The following is a 17,893-nucleotide window of genomic DNA, read 5'->3' as shown; positions in this document are numbered from 1 at the left end:
CAGATGTGCACTGATCCTGCAGAGGAACGGGATGAATCTCTGTGCTCCCCCTGCCTGGTAACTGCTTTGCCCTTGAGTCTGTGACCATGGGAGGGTGCAAGGGGTGTGGTCTGTCCCCCTGAGGTTGTACAGCAGCATCACCTGAGCAGCAACAAATGGTGATGGAGTCTGAATTTAGGTAACACATGCAGTCGGTGGGGCTGTGCCCAGGGTTTTTTGTCTGGGGGTGAATTTTTCATGGTGCTCACTAATGCTTTGTAGAGTCTGTCACCAAGTGTTGGACACCACAGGTGCCCAGAGGTGACTGTATGACTGGGACACAAGTGAAAACAGGAACAACCACATCTTGAAGGAGGAAGCTCTAGTTAGCTCTTTGACTCACCATGTTTGATTGTCCCTGTTAGTACAGAGTTTTATAATAATTAGAGTTTCCAGCTGTAAATTTTCTGCATCTGCTTGATTTGTACATGGATGGCAGTGGCAGTGGAGGTGAGCCAATGCAGTGCTGTAGCTGTTGCATCCTAAACAGAGTTCTGAAAATTAAAATGGCTCAAACTTAGTTTAAAAGTATCTTTAAGTGCTGCATTTTCAAAACCAGCTAAGTATTATTTACCTATTAGGACATCAAAATTCCTGTTTCCGTTTGATATCAAAAAGAATTGTATCATAAGGGAGACAGGTTTGTGCAGTGGTCTGAAGATAATCAGATTTAAATTAAACACTTTGAACTTAAGTAAAACTTTATTTTAGTGGCACCAGAGAGAAGTGGGTGTGATATTTTTTTCTTTTCCTGCATGGCTGTACTTTTGTGGGGAGAGGTAGGAAGGTCCTTGGGGATTGTATGTACAGAAAATTAGCCAGTTTGATCTCATCCCCAGCATTTTATGGTATTGGGTGTTACCAGGCCAAGTTTCATGAAGACCAGACTGCAGTGTAGCCTGAAGGTGATATGGTCTTGGACAGCATGTGAGGTTGGTCTCAGCAATTCATTTTGAATGTCACATTGTCAGAGTTGAAAGTACACATAAAACAGCAGCAACAAACAGTAAAATCTGAGCAGGGGTGATGGTTGAGCAAGTATTGCTGGGTCAACACAAATGTGACTAAACTGGAATTTGCCTTGTCTAACCTTTCAGTTCGGCATTTCATATTTCTCCAGTAATCTCCTTCCCAAAAATGGGAGTTATCAGACCATTTCAGTGCAACAGCCTTTGTTGTACACTGCTGATGGAAAGAGGGTTTCCTATGAGAAGTGCCTGAAGTCTTGTCCCAGTTACTCCAGGACTGACCAGGTATCCAGAAGCTGCACCTGAAATCCTCCAGTTCTGCTGAGTCACGAGCAGGCAGGAGGCTGGAATTTGTCCTGATGAAATGTCGGGCTGCTGCCAGCTGGGTATGGCCATGGCGAAGGCAACAGATCGATATGGGAAAAAACATCTAAACAAGTATTTAAAAATATTGGGGGGGAGGGGGGAGCTTTCTGTGTCCCTTAAAGGGAAGGGTGCTTCAGTGCTTCAGACATTGAGAAACTTGTCCTATTTCTTTTAACCTTGTGCCAGAATTTTATGTGACTCTAGATTGAAGCAGGGATTGATGTCTGTAGCTTTTAGCTGTATTTTAGCAGCAGTTTGTCTCATTTCGTGTCAGTGTAGAAATCACAACTCTTGTCACAAGCATGAGAAAGGGTAAATAAGACACTTCTGAAAGGTCCTTTTATTTTTCTTTTTTCCAGAAAACACACTCAAGGACACTGGGCTGTTTTGGGTTGGAACTGCCTGTGAGCTTAGTCCTGCCTCTTTTTTATCTCCCACCTCCCTGTGAGACCATTGCTTTGGGGCATAACAGGGAATTGCCACAGACCACTTAGAAATCTTTACGTTCTACTTCTGTAATTTGCTGTATGCCTGTCATACTGTCAGAAAGATTTCTCTTAGGGATGTATACTGAAGAAGGAAAGTATCTCCTTGTGCCAAGAGAAGTGACCTGTCTTTTAAGACAGGAAAAGGCAATATAGCATGTGGCATTTAAACTTTCTGACTCTCACTCTTCCTTCATTTGCCCTTATAGTGAGTATGTGTTTTAGTGTTTCTGGGGGGGTTTTGTGTGTTAAACAGTGGCTGGACTGTGGTGTCCAAAGGCAGTTCCCTGTGAGAAATTCACTACCCACAGGAAAACTTGGCTGGCGGCCTCTCTGTAGCCCAGGAGGGTTTGCTGGCAGAGCCCCCGAGATGCCGAGGAGCATGTGACGGCAGGAGCCGGGAAAGACTGCGGAAAGTATTCCAGGCTGCCCTTAAAGTTGAACGTGCAGAGAGGGCGGTTAAGTCGCCACCGTTTCCCTTTGGTTTTGGAGCTGCCTTTGCTGCCCGTGGAAACGCAGCCTTTCTCTGTTATCGTGGGGGGTTTTCTTTCGAGCCGTGTAGAATAATAGCTCCTTTATGCTCATATGTGCTATTGAGGCTATTTACATAACGAGGAGCTGATCCCGTTTCACCTCCGGCCGCCATCCGACCCTTGGAGGTTGGCGTTCAGCGGCGATCTCGGTCGGTGCCGTGGCCGAGCGGGGACGGCGCAGCCCGGGCTCCCCCGGGGCCCCGCCGTGCCTCACCCCGCTCCCAGCCAATGGTCCCGCCGCCTTCCCGGCCGGAGCGGCCCATGCGCGGCCGCCCAGGCGTCTGACGTGGCTCTGCCGCGGGGAGGTGTCAGCCCGGGCTTAGCAAGGTCGGGCCCCGCCGTGTCAGGGCTGCCCGCACCGAGCCGTCGGTGCAGAGCCCCGGATAAGGGCCTCGCCGGGCCAGGGGAGCGTCGGTGGTGTGGGAGCTCACCCGTGCCGTGGGCCCAGTGAATGCACGTGCAAACTGATCCCCAGTGAGATGTGTCAGCGCAGCCCACCCCACCTCTGTCTCCTTGTCCTCCCAGACAGGGCTTTGCCTGCAGTTTGTCTAGGGAAGGGGTTAGAAATGCTGATGGAGGGCTGTGGGTGAGAGGTGACAGCTGCTGCTTATATGCCGAAGGAGCTAATAGATTGCTTATCTGATAATTAGTCCTAAGTTTACTTGGGGGAGGGGAACTATCATTATCAGCTTTAAGACACAGCAGCTCACTGCGTGCCAGTCCAACACTGTAAAAAAACTCCCCAAAACCCCCACTAAATTACTACCATCTATCTCTTCCCTGGCCCCACATATGAAAATGAAGTAAAACTGATGTGTCACATCACTGATGGAAATATATTTCTGCTTTTCTTTTGCTGTGAAAGCCTTCTTTAGGGGTACACAGGGACACCTCGTCCTGTAACGGCGATGCAATGCTTTGTTTCTACCCTGGTAGGTTTCCCCATGTCCGTGACGTGTTGGCCGAGGCTCTGCGGCTCCTCTCCGCCCTCGGAGCGGCCAGTCGCTGCCCTCTGGACTCCGTGATCCCCGACGGGCGTCATGAGCATTGCAATCCCTCTGGGAGTCACCACACCAGATACGTCCTACTCCGACATGGCTGCAGGATCGGAGTGAGTGTTACCCCACGGAGAGGAGGAGGAAGGAGGAGGGGAGGGTGTCAGAGGGCTGACCTGGAGTGGGGCTGTAGGGTCGGTGCTCGTGCTTTCTGCACCTGGGAGAAAGGGGCTGCTGGTCTGCTAGATGTATGAGAGAAGAATGCAGAGACAGACTCTGGGTGTTAACAAATGCAGTGTTACAGAAATTGGTAAGTTTAACAGAGGAGATGAGGAAAAGGAGAATTCCAACAGTATGAGGCTCTCAACCATGGGTTTTATATCAGCTTGACTAGTAAGTCAGTACTCAGGTGCTGGCAATTGTGCATTTGCTGTACCCATGCTTGACTTTGGCAAGGTACAAGCCAGCTCATTTTCCAAAAGCTGTAATGTGAGGGATCAGTGTGCTGAACATCCCTCTCAGTAGAACCTACTAGCTCAGACTTGGTACCAGTCTTATATGACTGATTTCCAGACAAGTTTGGAGCTTGACCAGAGATGTGAGACAGCATCAGCCTGCGTAGACACCTTCATTTTGTTTCTGCCCCTGAGCACGTTTCAAGAAGCACACTCAGCATCCCTCAGGGTCTTCACCACAGTATGCTGTGCAGGGCTCTCTATGCAGCCATATCTCTGAGGCCTGTTGGAGGAGGCTTACCATTTCTTTTAAAAGACTCTGGCTCTGCAGAGTCAAGAACATTTCAAATTCAGGAAATAACTGCATTGTGATCTCTTCTTAAAACCCTTGTTAGAATGGTATCAGCTCGTATGAGTACTGTGTTTTTGTTGGGGGTGAGAGGGAGGGCTCAAGTTATTCCTCTGTTTTTCTTCTACCTCCTGCTTGCCTGCATCCTTCTTTGAAATACCGGCTGTAGTATCTCTTTACAAAAATTTACAAATGGCATTTTGGAGATAGATTTCCCCCATGTGTTATTAAAGCTACCTACTGTGCAAATACCTGCGTGTCAGGTTGATCACTGTAGAACAGAAATTGCTCCAGACTATTAATTTTGAGCTGTAAGAGCAGTGGGCTAAGGTACGAATCACTGGTTTCCCCTTCCATCTCGCCCTGATTTGACTGTGCACAGAGTTTGACTGCACAGTCACACTCTCTGCAAGACTGTGCTAATGCCCTTTTTTGTCTATCTTGGCATTGGCCCCATTCTAGGTATTCTTCTTTGTGAGGCCTCATTCCATCCTAAAGCCCACATTTCTATATGTTGTTTTTAAACACAGAATCAGAATCTAGTAAGTCACTCCTCTGCAGTGGGTACATGATCCTTCACTTTTCAAGATCTGACATTCAGTATTGCTTGTCACCCTGCTTCTCCTGCAGCAGCACTTTGAAGGCTCAACATGCAGGAATTTTAAACTGTTTATGACAGGAAGAAGAGTGCTAAATAGTTTGGTCATGTACTTTGCTTTCAAAGCTGAGCATGGTAGAGAGAAGAGCCAGATATATCTGCGCATGTCCCTTGTAGCATTTAAATATCAAACAGACTGACTGTAAATCTTCTGCAAAGCATTTTCTTTTTCCCTTGTAAGAAATTTGTAGGTCCAATTTGAGGCTAAGCTGGAGTGCTTTGAAAAAAGGCTTTTGAAGATTTCTGAATTGCTTTCTCTGTTTTCTAAAACTTGGGAATGCCAGGACTTTATTCTTCAGGCTTTGCATCGATGCACTCTTACTGCTGAAGTGTCCTTTGTGGGTCTGTTCAAAGTTAAGGCTATCCTTCACTTTGCCTTTGAAACTCTACTAGTTTGAAGAGTAGAGTCTGGGGTACCTGAGCTTCTTGTGTCTTACAAGGGCTTGATTTCCAAGATTTGCGTCACAAAGGCAACGGGAAGGTAAAAGGAAAACTAGCTGGTCCTCCTTACAGGCTGAGCTTTAGTGTCTTCCCCTGCCTCTGATACAGAGAGGAGGTGAAAACGGTGAAGCGTGGTGTTCACCTGAGGGTGGTATGGAGTCTGCAGAGAGTAGTTTTGCTGTGTTAGTCTGACTGCATAGTGGAAGTTGTGGAAGCTCCTCAGCGCGCTGCTGAGGAAGCATTGGGGCCCCAGCGTTGTTGCCCCTGGACACCGTTGCACCAACAATCCTGAAGTTTTATTGCTAATGCTTGCGGCAGCATTGCTGGTATTCCAGGCTGACTGGTTAGGAATGTGGGTGACTTGGACAGAGGACTTATCTGCTCCTTAGGCTGTTTAGGTTCTTTTCCTTCTAATATTGTTTCTGAAAATACGATTAAACCTAAATGGATTTAACACTACCAATCTGGAAGTCCTAAAGGACTGTCGCAAAGATCCAGCAAGGCTGGATTATGTGGCAAGCTCTACAAGGTGCCTTTTATTAAGAAGGATATCCTTTGAGAGGAATCACCACCTATATCTCCTGCTTTTCACAGTTTAGCTGACAGTAGCCACACAGAAAATCAACTGAATTTGTCACGTCATGCTCCTAAATCCTGAACTACAGAAGTGTCGTTTGCATGGGTGTAAGGCCTTCTACTTTCTGCAGTTCTTTATACAAGAACTTATTGCTCCTTTATGTTGCAGCAAAGGCAGGTCTGCCTTACTCCAGAATAAGCCAGGAGCTCGGAGGTTGGTGCCGTTGGAGAATTAGATGAGGTTCATTGGCAGGGTGGGGCGAACTTCAGTGCAGCAGAGATTTCAAGGGCTAATAGGAAGTCCAAAGGGCACAGGGGTTAGTGTTCTTGGGTGGTGCCTAAACACTGCCCCACGCGTGATCACTGGCCATTGTTTGAGTGCCACCTGACCCACACTGACCATGTAGAACCCACTGAGAATTCTGTGAGATTTCACGATAGCAGCAGAGTTCCAAGGTAAAATTTTCCTTTTCTGTATTTTTCTTTCCTGCTTGCTCAGCTCCGTGCTATAGTTTTGACAAAGATTTCATCTGCAGACATGATTCAGTAATACTCTGCTTGTAACAGTGTGCTTTCTTGCAGGTGTTCTGTCTGTAGCCTCATTATCTAATATCCCCTGCATTGAATTGCAGCTGTCCCTTCTCTGAGTAGGGTTTCTGCAGCTTTCTGCTAAGGATGTACCTTTCATTTTTAGCTGTTTTTTTTCACCACCCTGTGGTGGAAGAGTGCATTGTACCTCAGCAGCAGATTTCCTGTTCTGCTTGTTGCAGGTTGCTGTATAGGAAGCACAGGGTGAATCCCATCTGTCTGTGTCCACTGTCTATCCAGGGCATTGATTTGTTGCCCCTTTGTAACAGGAGTCTCCAACTCCTGGTAGTTGCTGTCAGGATAGGTGCAGGTTTCATGCAGGCTTTATCACAGGACGTTGGACTCAGCTAACAATTGGTATCTGAGGGAGAGAGAAACAAGCGCAGGTGCAGGAAAGCTGCTTAGCTGCAGTTGAAATAAGCTGTTGCAGAGATAAAATGGCAGTACTGTTCAGTGGCTCTGAGATTAGGCTGGCTGAGTTCAGATGTGAATGTTGAACTAGACCCAATTTCCTCAACCATAAGGAAACTGAGCTTCTTACATGCTAATTATCTTTTTAACTTCCCAGATTGAGACCCAGTTTAAGGAGTTATCTAGGGTGGCCCTTACTCAGTTCCTCCCCTTTGAAAGCAGGTTCATCCTGTACAACTTTTGCACACATGATGCTTGGTGAAGTGTGTAATAACACCTCGATTTCGTGAAGTTTCTTCATTTTGAGCTCATGTGTTCAGTAGAAAAGAGCAGTGAAATACTGTCACTAAAAAAATTATATTGTATTGATGGGTTTTACTTCTGGCCCTTTCTGCAGCCCAGAGTCTGTGGAAGCTAGTCCAGCTGTCAGTGAGAAGAATGTGTACTCCAGCCACGGCTATGGGGCCACCCAGAAACACAGCTATCGCGGGCTGCCTTACGCAGTGAGTACTCTCTCTGCAGTGAATCAGCTCTTTACTGTCTACTTTTACTCTTTTTCCTTGTTCCATAGTTCTTTGCCTGTTAAGCCTTAGGAGTTTTGGTTTATTTATTAGGGAACACTGAGTTACAGCTGAGTTCTGCCACACATTTTTCATTCGTGTGTTTATTGTTTGTGAAGTCCTGCATACTCTACCGCAAGCTTTATTAGCGTTTTAGGTGATAGATTTTTAACTGAATGAAGTATATGAATGAAGTGTGACTATATATGAATATATAACATTTTCCTGATGGTAATTTTATGCCCCATTTGGTTTATTGTGCACTATTTATACTTGTTTCAACTGCGCAGATTTTCATAGTGGTAACTTGTAACAATGAGAATCAATGAACAGTCAGGAAGAATGGGAGTATAGCCTGAAGCTATGGGAAGAACAGGATGTCACAGAATCATTGAGGTTGGAGGGGGCCTCTCGAGATCACATAATCCAACCTCCCTTCTCAAGCAGGTTGCCCAGGACCATGTCCAGTTGGGTTTGGAATATCTCAACAGGCAGAAACTGCAACATCTCAAGGCAGCTGGTTCCACTGTTTAAACACTGATGTAATCTCAGCAGTACAACAGTTAATGACGAAATAGCCTGGTTGTTTTCATAGGTTTTGAGTTTAATTCACTGGTGCTGAAGGAAACCATTCACATCTTTCAGAGCTGTTGCTTTACCTTCTTGGTAGATTGAGGAATTCAGGCTACTGTTTTACACCAGTTAAATATTAACCTGGGAGCTGTGGATTTGGGACTTCAGTTTCTAGGCATCGTATCTTCATGTTAAAAGTAGTACTGCAAATACTCATTTTCAGGATCATAATTACGGAGCCCCTCCTCCTCCAACGCCGCCAGCCTCTCCTCCTGTCCAGACCATTATACCTCGTGCAGAACTGAATGGCCTGCACTCGCCTGATGAGGAGAACTCCGGAGACAGTGAGAGCTCCTCAGAAGGAGAATCAATTCCCACTTGGTGCCACTGCAGTGTCTCCCAAGATGGTTTCCTCCTCAAGTGTGAAAAGTGCAGGTAAGCTTTGGTGCAGTGCAGGTCTGGACTGCTCCTTGTGTTGACTTCTCATACCGAACCGTGTCACCTTTGGGCTGTGGGACAGAGTTCCTTTTGCTAACTGGAGAGTTCTTTCCACTATTGACCCTGCTCCTTTGCGTTGTCAGCCTGACAAGTGTTGGTGGCACCAGGAGTGGAGATGAGGATGTTAAATCGATGTTCTTATCATCCTGGGCCCCACTGAGGGCACGCATCTTGTGACATCCTGTTGAATTTCAAGTGACTTTACTCCTACAAACCAGCTTCAATTGTGCATTCTCCTTTGGCAGAGGAATGAGCAGGGGGAAGGTGATCAGACTCCGCCGCCGGAAGCAGGACAACGTGTCAGGTGAGTTGGAGGCTGTAATTCTGATAATGGTGACTTTTGTTTTCTTTCTATGAGACCTTTGTCTTTTGGATGCTGTAATCATCTAACTGTGATGACTGCCCGCTAATGTTCTTTGCCTTCCAATCACTGGGATTTTCTCCTCTCCCTACCCTTCACCTCAGTTAGCACTTGGGAAAATCAGATTATCTTGTGAACAGAAAAGGAAAATTTTCATCAGTGCTGTTCTGTGACATATCAGAAGTTTGGTAGACCTGTTCCCAGTTTGGGTGGGAAAACTGAGGTGATACAGTTCTCTCAGGGAAGAGTTATGCAGGGTCAGCCAGTCGTCTTGATGGAAACGGGCGTGAGGGTCAGCTGCGCTCTCGGGGATGAGAAGCCGCTGCTAACGAAGCACTTCTGTCTCTAGGCGGGGACAGCAGCGCAACCGAGAGCTGGGATGAAGAACTCTCTCCCTCCACGGTGCTGTACACGGCCACTCAGCACACTCCCACAAGCATCACGCTGACCGTCAACCGCGTCCGCAGGACCAAACCCAAGAAGAGGAAGAGGAGTACGGAAAAAGCTCGCACTGCTCCGAAGGCCAAAAAGATCAAGGTATGTTGGGTGAGACGGGGTTGCTGCAGCTCCTACCAAATGCTGTGTGGAGTGTTGTTAGGAGCAGGCTGGCAAGCTGGCAGTAGACAGGAAACTTCTGTCCTGTCAGGAACTGCTCTTTCTGGTGCAATAATGTGACGCCTTGTATTTGTGACCTGCTGGAGTACGTGGCTGTTGGTTTAAAAATTACCTTACTGGAACTCCACCCTTATTTCCTAATGCTGTCCATTCATGCTCAGAGCTTGGACTCAATTATGTGTTTTCCCTTCTGTATTAGGATTTGGGAAAACAGCTTTTGGAGTCCCACCTGTTTGTGGCAAAGGATCAGTTTGTTAATGGAATGAAAAATGAAGGGAGCATGGTATTTCTTAGCAGTCTTTGTTGAGAAATTTGGGCTGCAGAGCTTCTTGGCACTGTTCTTCAGGGACAGAGATAGTGCCTGTGTGGAAAACTATGTAGGTAGTGATGAACATTTGTTGAGAGATGACTTTACTGTCTTGTTTGTGAGGGTTTGGGGACTGAAATAATTTTGAATTGCTTATATTGGAATGCAAGTGTGTGAGCAGCTGGTTCTTTCCCATCATCTGTTAGCTTTACCATAATTTTCCACAGGTTAGGTTTCCCTTGAAGTTCTTTTGGTAGGCACTGATTAAATAAAAGGCTGGGGGCTGGAGCCCATGTGAGGTTTTGAGTTTTGGGGTTTTTTTTTGCGAACCAGCTTGATTCTGTTGCTAGACCTTTCTTGTATCAAAACAAGTGAGTTTAGTCCAGGCAGTTTTGGTTTTCATCTTGGCATTTTTAGTAAGTGTGAGGCAGGTTCTTTTACTTCAGAAATTCTCGCCACAAAGCTTCTCAGCAGTTTCTACTGGATTTGCATTGCAGAACCTTTTTGTTCAAGTCTGTTACTTCTTGTGTAGGCTTTCCTGTAATTCTTGCTGACTTTTATTAAGGGCTGGAGTAAGATTTAGTGTTGTTCTGTTGGAGTAAGGTTGAGTGTGGTTCTGGGATGATAATTCTGAGGAAATACACAATACTGTGTTTTTTCTCTCTCTCTTTGTTTTGTGGGACAGGCCTTTCGAGAGGGCTCACGGAAGTCTCTGAGGATGAAGGTGAGTAAAACTGACAACCCTCTGTGATGGTGGTTGGGGGGTCCCTATATTTTGTACCTCTCTTGGTTTGCTTGGGGAATTTCTGATTGCGGGACCAGGCTTGGAATAAACTCAAGCCTTACCATGCACCTCAAGCAGGTCTATAAAAGGGTATCACAGCAATTGCCCCTTGAACCTTTCTTTTGCTTCTGATAGCTTTCAGTAAGATAATGTCACCCAGTTCTGAGAGATGATTGATTCATGGCATTGGGAATGAGGTGTTTGATGTAAGGGATGTAGAACTGGTTGTGGCTGCTCTTCTGTGAGGGCAGTTATTGTTTGATTGCATCAACCATATTTCAAGCTTGGACATCAAAGGAATTCATAAGTTTATGGTTGGGAGTCCCTCGTCTTGTTTCTCTCCACATTCCCTTACAAGGGGTGGATCGGACAATATCTTTATCTCTGACTTCCTGCAGTAGTGGCAGGTGTGGCTATCCAATAGGAAGGTTATTTGACAAAAAAAGAGTAACTTGCACTTTGAGCTAATTGTGTTCCTAGAAACACGAGAGGTGCCTTGAAGTTTGCTCAGTTCCACCTGGCCCCAGTCCTGTAGCTGGCAGTGGCTTGCAGCAGTGGCTCAGAGGAAAGAGGACAGCCCTGTGGTGTCTGTATGCACCATCTCAATAGTATGCAAGTGCCTTGAAAGGGAAAAATGCATGAGAACACTTTAATTTTTTTATATATGCGATAAAAATAATGATTGCTCTTCAGTTGTCCTTGTCACTAAGATCTTGGTGTCACATATGCCTCAGTCCCTTATGAAGCCAGTTGAGTTACTGACCTCTGGAATATTTGTTGAATTTAACTATTGTCAAGTAAAGAATGAAGCTTAAATATTTTTTTTCTACCAGCTTCTGTTTTCCCCTCCCTTACAAGACAGTGTAAACGGATTACCTGATTTTGCCCTCTCTTCTTACTCTGCTTAGGACTTGCAGTTTTAACCCTCTGGGTATTAGCCTGTGCTCTACATTCAGTTTCTTGAAACTGACCACGTAGCTTGAAGATTCGGAACTATTTCTGGATCAGTCACTGTGAAGATTGAGATGCAGTCAGCATCATCTAGCATTATGTTGGACATGAGTGGGTTGACTGTAGGACAAGCCTACATGAGATTTATTTGCCTTTGTGTGTTCTGTTCCTTTGCTTTTTTAATCCACTTAATTATTTTCTAAAGTGACTCAATTCTTTTTTTCCCTGGCCATGTACTAGCCTAATTTTATTTTGTATAGCAGTGCCAAGTACTAGCTCTCAAGAGGGCTTAGTCCTGCACAGAATTCTCTGCAAATTCCTAAGTGGAACTGTTGTGCAGTGTTCTGGAGGGTGCAGGTGCTGAAAAATGTGTCCTCATCACAAGCACTTACATAGCTTGGAACAGATTCACCTTTTTTGTAGCATATTCATGTGCTCGGAGCACTGGGGATGGGTTTTCCTGCTGTGAACTGGCCATTCACTCTTCGCTGTTTGGTGCAGAATTCCCCTTCTGAAGCGCATGCCTTGGATGAAAACACAGCTGAAGGGTGGGAGAATCGGATACGCCTCTGGACAGACCAGTACGAGGAGGCCTTCACGAACCAGTACAGTGCTGATGTGCAGAACTTGCTGGAGCGTCACCTCAACTCCAATAAAGAATATGTGGGCAAAACTGCTATGCTGGACACAATCAACAAAACAGAGCTGGCCTGCAATAACACTGTCATTGGGTCCCAGATGCAGGTAAGAACCAGCGTGACAGAGGGGTGGGGGAGGTCAGTCCTCTGGTTTGGAAGGCATGGGCATGGTGAGCAACATCCCAGCTGGTCTGTCATTTCAGACCAATAGGCATGGGTTTGGATCAGAAGAGATGCCAGTGCTAAGATTCAGAAATACGTGCATTTGACTAAATCAGTGTTGCTAAGTTGGGGATATTTTGTGCAGTTTTCTGATATGGTTCAGAGTTACTTTACCATAAACACTTGTATTCACTGGGTGATTTGAGGCAGAACCAGATCTATCACTTACTGGAGACAGGAAATTTCCTGCTTTCCACCTGTGTTTTCCAGTCCCCTTTTACTTATTTTATTTTTTGGCTCGTGTTGTGTGGAAGGCCATTTGAAAGAACCTTTCAACATTATTTCAGTCTTCTGGATTATTATTTGGATTTTGGTAACTGTCAAATACTGTACAACTACAGCTGATTTTAGTGAGCTGTCTCTTCCTAACTTTTCCACATTACCATCTTTATGGAGTGCATGCAAACAAGGACAAACAGGAAAATAGTGTGTTTGTGTGGTGTATGTCCTCCCCACTACTACTCTTATCTGTTGTTTCATCTGGTCTGTGCTTTATTGAACAGAGCACAGCATTCCCACCCAGTTCAGGCTTTGTGGGGCTTCCTTGTCCAGGAGGATGCAGATAGGTGCAGCTGAAAGGATGGGCTCCAAAACACGAGTGGGGCACCTCTTCTCTAGAAGGGGAGCAAAGTCAGAAACCTGAATATCAGGTATATGTTAGTGCTTGAATCATTTATTGTTTATATCAACTGACTCACCACTCAGTGAAGTTCACGTGCTCCCTCCCACCTTTCCTTCTGCTTTGAGGCAGGTGAAGCACTTCAGGCGGAGCACAGATACTGCCAGTAAGGGAGAGTGCAGAAAGAGGACTTTGGACTCAGCTTTCTTCAACTCTTACCTCTAGTTCTGCAATGAATAATATTTGTGAGGGGGTTGGGGAGAAACACTTCTTGTTGACTGTTTGAGTAGCCTTCCTAAAGGGAACAGTTCAGGAAACAGAGAAGAAAAAGTTCTGCTTCTCTAGAAATCTTAGTATTTTTTGAGACTAAATTTAACCTTTTCTGTGTCCCTCGCTTGGGTTTTAGGGAAAGTCCTGGAATAAGTAATAAAATATGTTGTTTCTTATCACCTTCATAAAGTACAGCAGGACAGAAGATTATAAAAGATATCATACATAAATGTGGTTGTTCTTGTCATGCTCTCTTGGCCTCTCCCTTCCCAGTACAGACATAGGTTTTCCCACAGGGAAAAATGGCCAGCATTCCAAATGAGAAGGCTGCAGTGTGATATATCCCAAAGAAACAAAAGGTAGAAAGCTGCAAATTTAACAGTGATCTGGAGTTACTCTAAAGGAGCTGTTGGTAGGCCCCTGTATTTGTGTGTGCTGAGAAGGTGTAAAGGGACTTACTGGCTTTGTTGCTCTTGGATACTGATGAGCGACCCAGTGGCTGTCCTGGGCTGCTGCTTCTCATCTCTGATGTCCTGTTTTCTCTGCTCAGCAGGTGTCTGTGGAGTGTTGTGAGGAGGGGGCAGCCTGCACAAGCGTGGAGTGTGTGCTCTCATCCTCATTTTTGTTCCACTCATTTTTTCATTTTTTTGTAGACAAAATGAGAAGGCTTTTTGGTTTGCATCAGTCGTCTTTTAACTAGATATTACTACTGAATGAAAAATAGCTTTTCTGTGAGAAAAGGGATAATAGGTACTTCAAACTAGAAGAAAATAATGAGGCTGTGTAATATGCAGTTGGTACTTGTGTGTAGATGGGTATCATCACTACTCTCTTTGGCCAGGAAGACTGTGGAGAGAGGAGAAAGGAATGAAAATGATGTTTTGTATACCCTGCATACTCTTGACGGTTGAGAGAGGTGTTTGGCTTGGGTCAGCAGTGATGCAAGTGTATCCTTAAAAAAATAAAAGCTTGAGAAATAGAAGTAGGAAGTGTAACCTAAAAGCTTCCTAAAGCCAGGAGGAGTAGGAAAAGATGGGTTAAGGGTTATACATGCAGAATATGGGATTTTGGTCATCGGAATGTTTTGGATAAGACAAGAGGAAATGACCTCAAGTTTCACCAGGGGAGGTTTATTACATTGGATGTTAGGAAAAATCTTTTCACCAGAAGGGTTATCAAACACTGGCACAGGCTGCCCAGGGACATGGTGGAGTCACCATCCCTGGAGGTATTTCAAAGGCGTGTGGTTGTGGCACTGAAGGATGTAGGTTAGGGATGGACTGGACAGTGCTGTGTTAACAGTTGAACTCAGTGATCTTAGAGGGCTTTTCTAACCTAAATGATTTGGTGATTATATGGTAAACCAATTCTCAACTGTCCTAATGATGCAAAGGGAAACTTCTGAAAATATAAAGCTGTTTAGTGTCCTGAATAAAATCGTCTTAGTCCTGGCTACTGCCAGTTGCTCGACAGACTGAAAGCTGTGAATCACTTTTCTGCCTGTTGTTGCCAAACCAATTGCAGGGTTAGTATTTGCCCTTTGTTGCCTCTGATAATTGCTGACTTGAGCTCAAACCCCTGATTGATTTCACATTCTGAAGTGAAGAGCGAAAGGGCCTTTATAAAATAAAGCCGCTGAGTATTATGCAGATGTTGCTCTGCGAACATATCGGAACAGTTTTGGCTGATTAGCAGTCAGCAATCCCTACCCTATGACATGAATAAAATCATTTGTTCTTTTCACACATGAAAGCATGGCAGCTAATCCTCTTCATATTTCTAAATTCAGAGAATGAAAACAAGCTGAGCTAGGGTCTTATCAGAAAAGCTGTGAGATCATTCCTGTTTTACCAAACCCAGATAAATAAGTTTTGCAGATGCAGAGCTTCTCTCTCCTTCATGGACTTTCTCCACCTCCCACCACCCCACCTTAGCCCACCCATGTTCCTCAAGCTGTTTTCCAGCATGAGGTGAACAGTATTTCAGGTCAGTCATGGAGCAGAGGTGAGGGTGGAGGCTACCAGGCATGAACGTGCATCTCTGAAAGATATGATCTTACTGGTACTCAAAGTATTGATAGAGTAGTAGAACAGTTTAGGTTGGGAAGAACAACTGAAGGTCATCTGGTCCAACCCTCCTATGTAGGGCCAGATGAGAAACTATAACAGCAAATGAGTGGTAATGTAAAAACAAAATTATTCAACTGGAGACAAAACTTGTCTCAACCCTAATTCGTATAATAACTTCAGATCTTCTTATCTCCTTAACTCCTTATCTTCTGTCATGCAGTAAAAAAATCTAGTCCCATTTATTTATTCTGTGTTACCACAGTTGGATAGTACAAAGACCACCTGATGTTTTACCCATTTAAGCAGACTGCTCAGTAGCTAACAAGTTTCTAACAAGATGGGAACTTGCCTGTAACAAAATCTTGTGTTTTACTTCTAATTTAGATGCATGACTGTCATTATTACTGAAGTAAGAACACTTATGCCTCAGTTCACTGTGGAAAAGTATCAAAAGTGGTCGTTCTGAGCAGTGAATAGAATGCTTAGGAAGGAACAGGCACAGCACTTGTGGCAAAGCAGCCAATCATCTTCATGTAATTTTTACTTGCAAAGAAGTTTGATCTGTTAAGTAAGAGAAGTGCTTTGTTTTTATAAAGAAGTCTTTCCTCTGTCCTAGTGCTTATAATATCCCTTCCATTATTCCATAAAATGTGTCATATTTGGATGTTTGTACTTAAAGAATGTTGTGGTTTCATAATGTCAAGACACATTGTTGTGGAAATCCATTGTAATAGAGCTGTAGACTTTAACGTAAAGACACTTCAACAAACTGTCACTACTTTGTTAAAAATTTGTTTCATGTTAAAAAATTTAAAATCAACAGCACTAGTTGAGCAGACAGATGTAGAGAAGTTTCTGGATGGAGATGGAAATTGCCAACTTAATTCTTTGGCCTGTTAGCTAAAATTTACATCCTCTGCAGAAGGAAAAGCTTGCATTCTTCTGAATGTGTGACAACCCGCAATTTAGGGAAAATTTGAATTATTCTGGCTGTGAAAGTGGCCATAATTGCAGAGCAGTTCCCTGTTAGCAGCAAGTGACAGGTCTGGTTATGCCTCCTGGCTGCAAGACTGAAATACTCGGTCTGATAGATTTATCAGACTTAGTGTTGAAGCAAAGGAATAAATACTGTTGGCTTTTGATAAGTATTATCAAGGTCATTGATTGTTACTAAAATGCTACAGAATAAACAATGTATTCACTGGCAAAGTTTCTCTGTATTGCTATTAGAGTAATTTTTCTTTTCATGTGGGTAAAATATTCATGAGTAAGAGGCCTTTGGTTTAAATTCTCATATTTTGCTCTGGTTTTTGTTACAGCTGCAGCTGGGAAGGGTGACTCGGGTTCAGAAGCACCGGAAGATCCTGAGGGCAGCAAGAGACTTGGCACTAGATACCCTTATAATTGAGTATCGAGGGAAGGTTATGTTACGACAGCAATTCGAGGTCAATGGGCATTTCTTCAAAAAGTAAGAGTACTATGAAGTGATTAATGTGAGAGCATCGTGGCACAGAGAGACTGGTGTCTCTATGGGATAATGTTCACTTGCAGGGCCTTGTCAGCTGTGCCATCCATAGAAATGTGAAATCAAATATACCACCTCAGCTTGATGCTCAGCTTATGGACCAAACCCTCTGAAATAGATCTCTTAAATTGATGGAAGTGCATAAGCACCCAGAGCAATAGCGCTGATGCAAGTGCTGCTTCCAGTTAAGTGGGGGATATCTGTTATAAGTGCCGTGGGAATTGGGTGCTTTGGGATTGAGGTGTTCTGTTGTTTCTCCAGGCCATATCCCTTCGTGCTGTTCTACTCCAAGTTCAATGGTGTTGAAATGTGTGTTGATGCCCGCACCTTTGGCAATGATGCCAGGTTCATCAGGCGTTCCTGCACCCCAAACGCTGAGGTAAATTCCTTCTTCACCATCGCTGTAACTGCAAATACATGTTTTACGTAAGCTTAGTGCTTTCCCTAACTTAAAATGCAGTATATAGAGTAAATTCTCTTGCTCATTTGATGGTTTATACTTGGAATATGAGGAAGTTTGGGAACATAAGGGGGGGGTTTGGAAGAGAAATATTTCTTTTATGTCTTTACTTTAGCTTCAGAATGATACTTAGGGTAAGCAGGTGGGAGTAGGTGTAAGTGGAAAAGCACAGGATGAGACAAGCAGTGAAGGAGGCTTTTCCCTGCGGAGAATTTGGAATAGTTATTCATGGAACAGATAAAAGCTACTTTGCAGGAGGAGGCTTTCCTCTTGGAAGTAGGAAATGCAAGGTGTGGAGATGTTAGTTTCTATTTACTTTGTTTAATAAGGTTCGTCATGTGATTGCCGATGGGATGATCCACCTATGTATCTATGCTGTTGCCACCATTGCCAAGGACACAGAGGTTACCATCGCCTTTGACTATGAGTACAACATCTGGTGAGTCCTTCACCTCGCCCGGGAGCTCTCCACTGCCCTCCTGGACTGGACATCTTCCTCCAGCCCTTTCCTCGCATTCTACATTTTGCTCCGTTTTCTACTGAATTGCATTTCCCGGCTATTCTGTCCAGTTCTGCT

General features: G+C 44.6%; 1 protein-coding gene across 1 annotated transcript in view; it reads left to right on the top strand.

The window, feature by feature from the left end:
• SETD5 (SET domain containing 5) overlaps positions 1-17,893 on the top strand; it is a 64,963-nt gene that overhangs the window by 22,289 nt on the left and 24,781 nt on the right. Inside the window, exons 2-11 of the mRNA XM_050313118.1 lie at positions 3,328-3,502; positions 7,262-7,367; positions 8,221-8,432; positions 8,741-8,799; positions 9,206-9,393; positions 10,464-10,502; positions 12,015-12,257; positions 16,651-16,799; positions 17,118-17,235; positions 17,646-17,755. Of these exons, the coding sequence (XP_050169075.1) occupies positions 3,432-3,502; positions 7,262-7,367; positions 8,221-8,432; positions 8,741-8,799; positions 9,206-9,393; positions 10,464-10,502; positions 12,015-12,257; positions 16,651-16,799; positions 17,118-17,235; positions 17,646-17,755 (1,295 nt within the window). The 5' untranslated portion in view covers positions 3,328-3,431. The remainder of the gene's footprint in view (positions 1-3,327; positions 3,503-7,261; positions 7,368-8,220; positions 8,433-8,740; positions 8,800-9,205; positions 9,394-10,463; positions 10,503-12,014; positions 12,258-16,650; positions 16,800-17,117; positions 17,236-17,645; positions 17,756-17,893) is intronic.

This window comes from Myiozetetes cayanensis, unplaced genomic scaffold (assembly GCF_022539395.1).
Source record: "Myiozetetes cayanensis isolate MyiCay16 unplaced genomic scaffold, myiCay2020 scf18, whole genome shotgun sequence".
NCBI lineage: Eukaryota > Metazoa > Chordata > Aves > Passeriformes > Tyrannidae > Myiozetetes > Myiozetetes cayanensis.
Note: the sequence above shows the minus strand (reverse complement) of the source record. Positions and strands in the feature narration are given on the sequence as shown.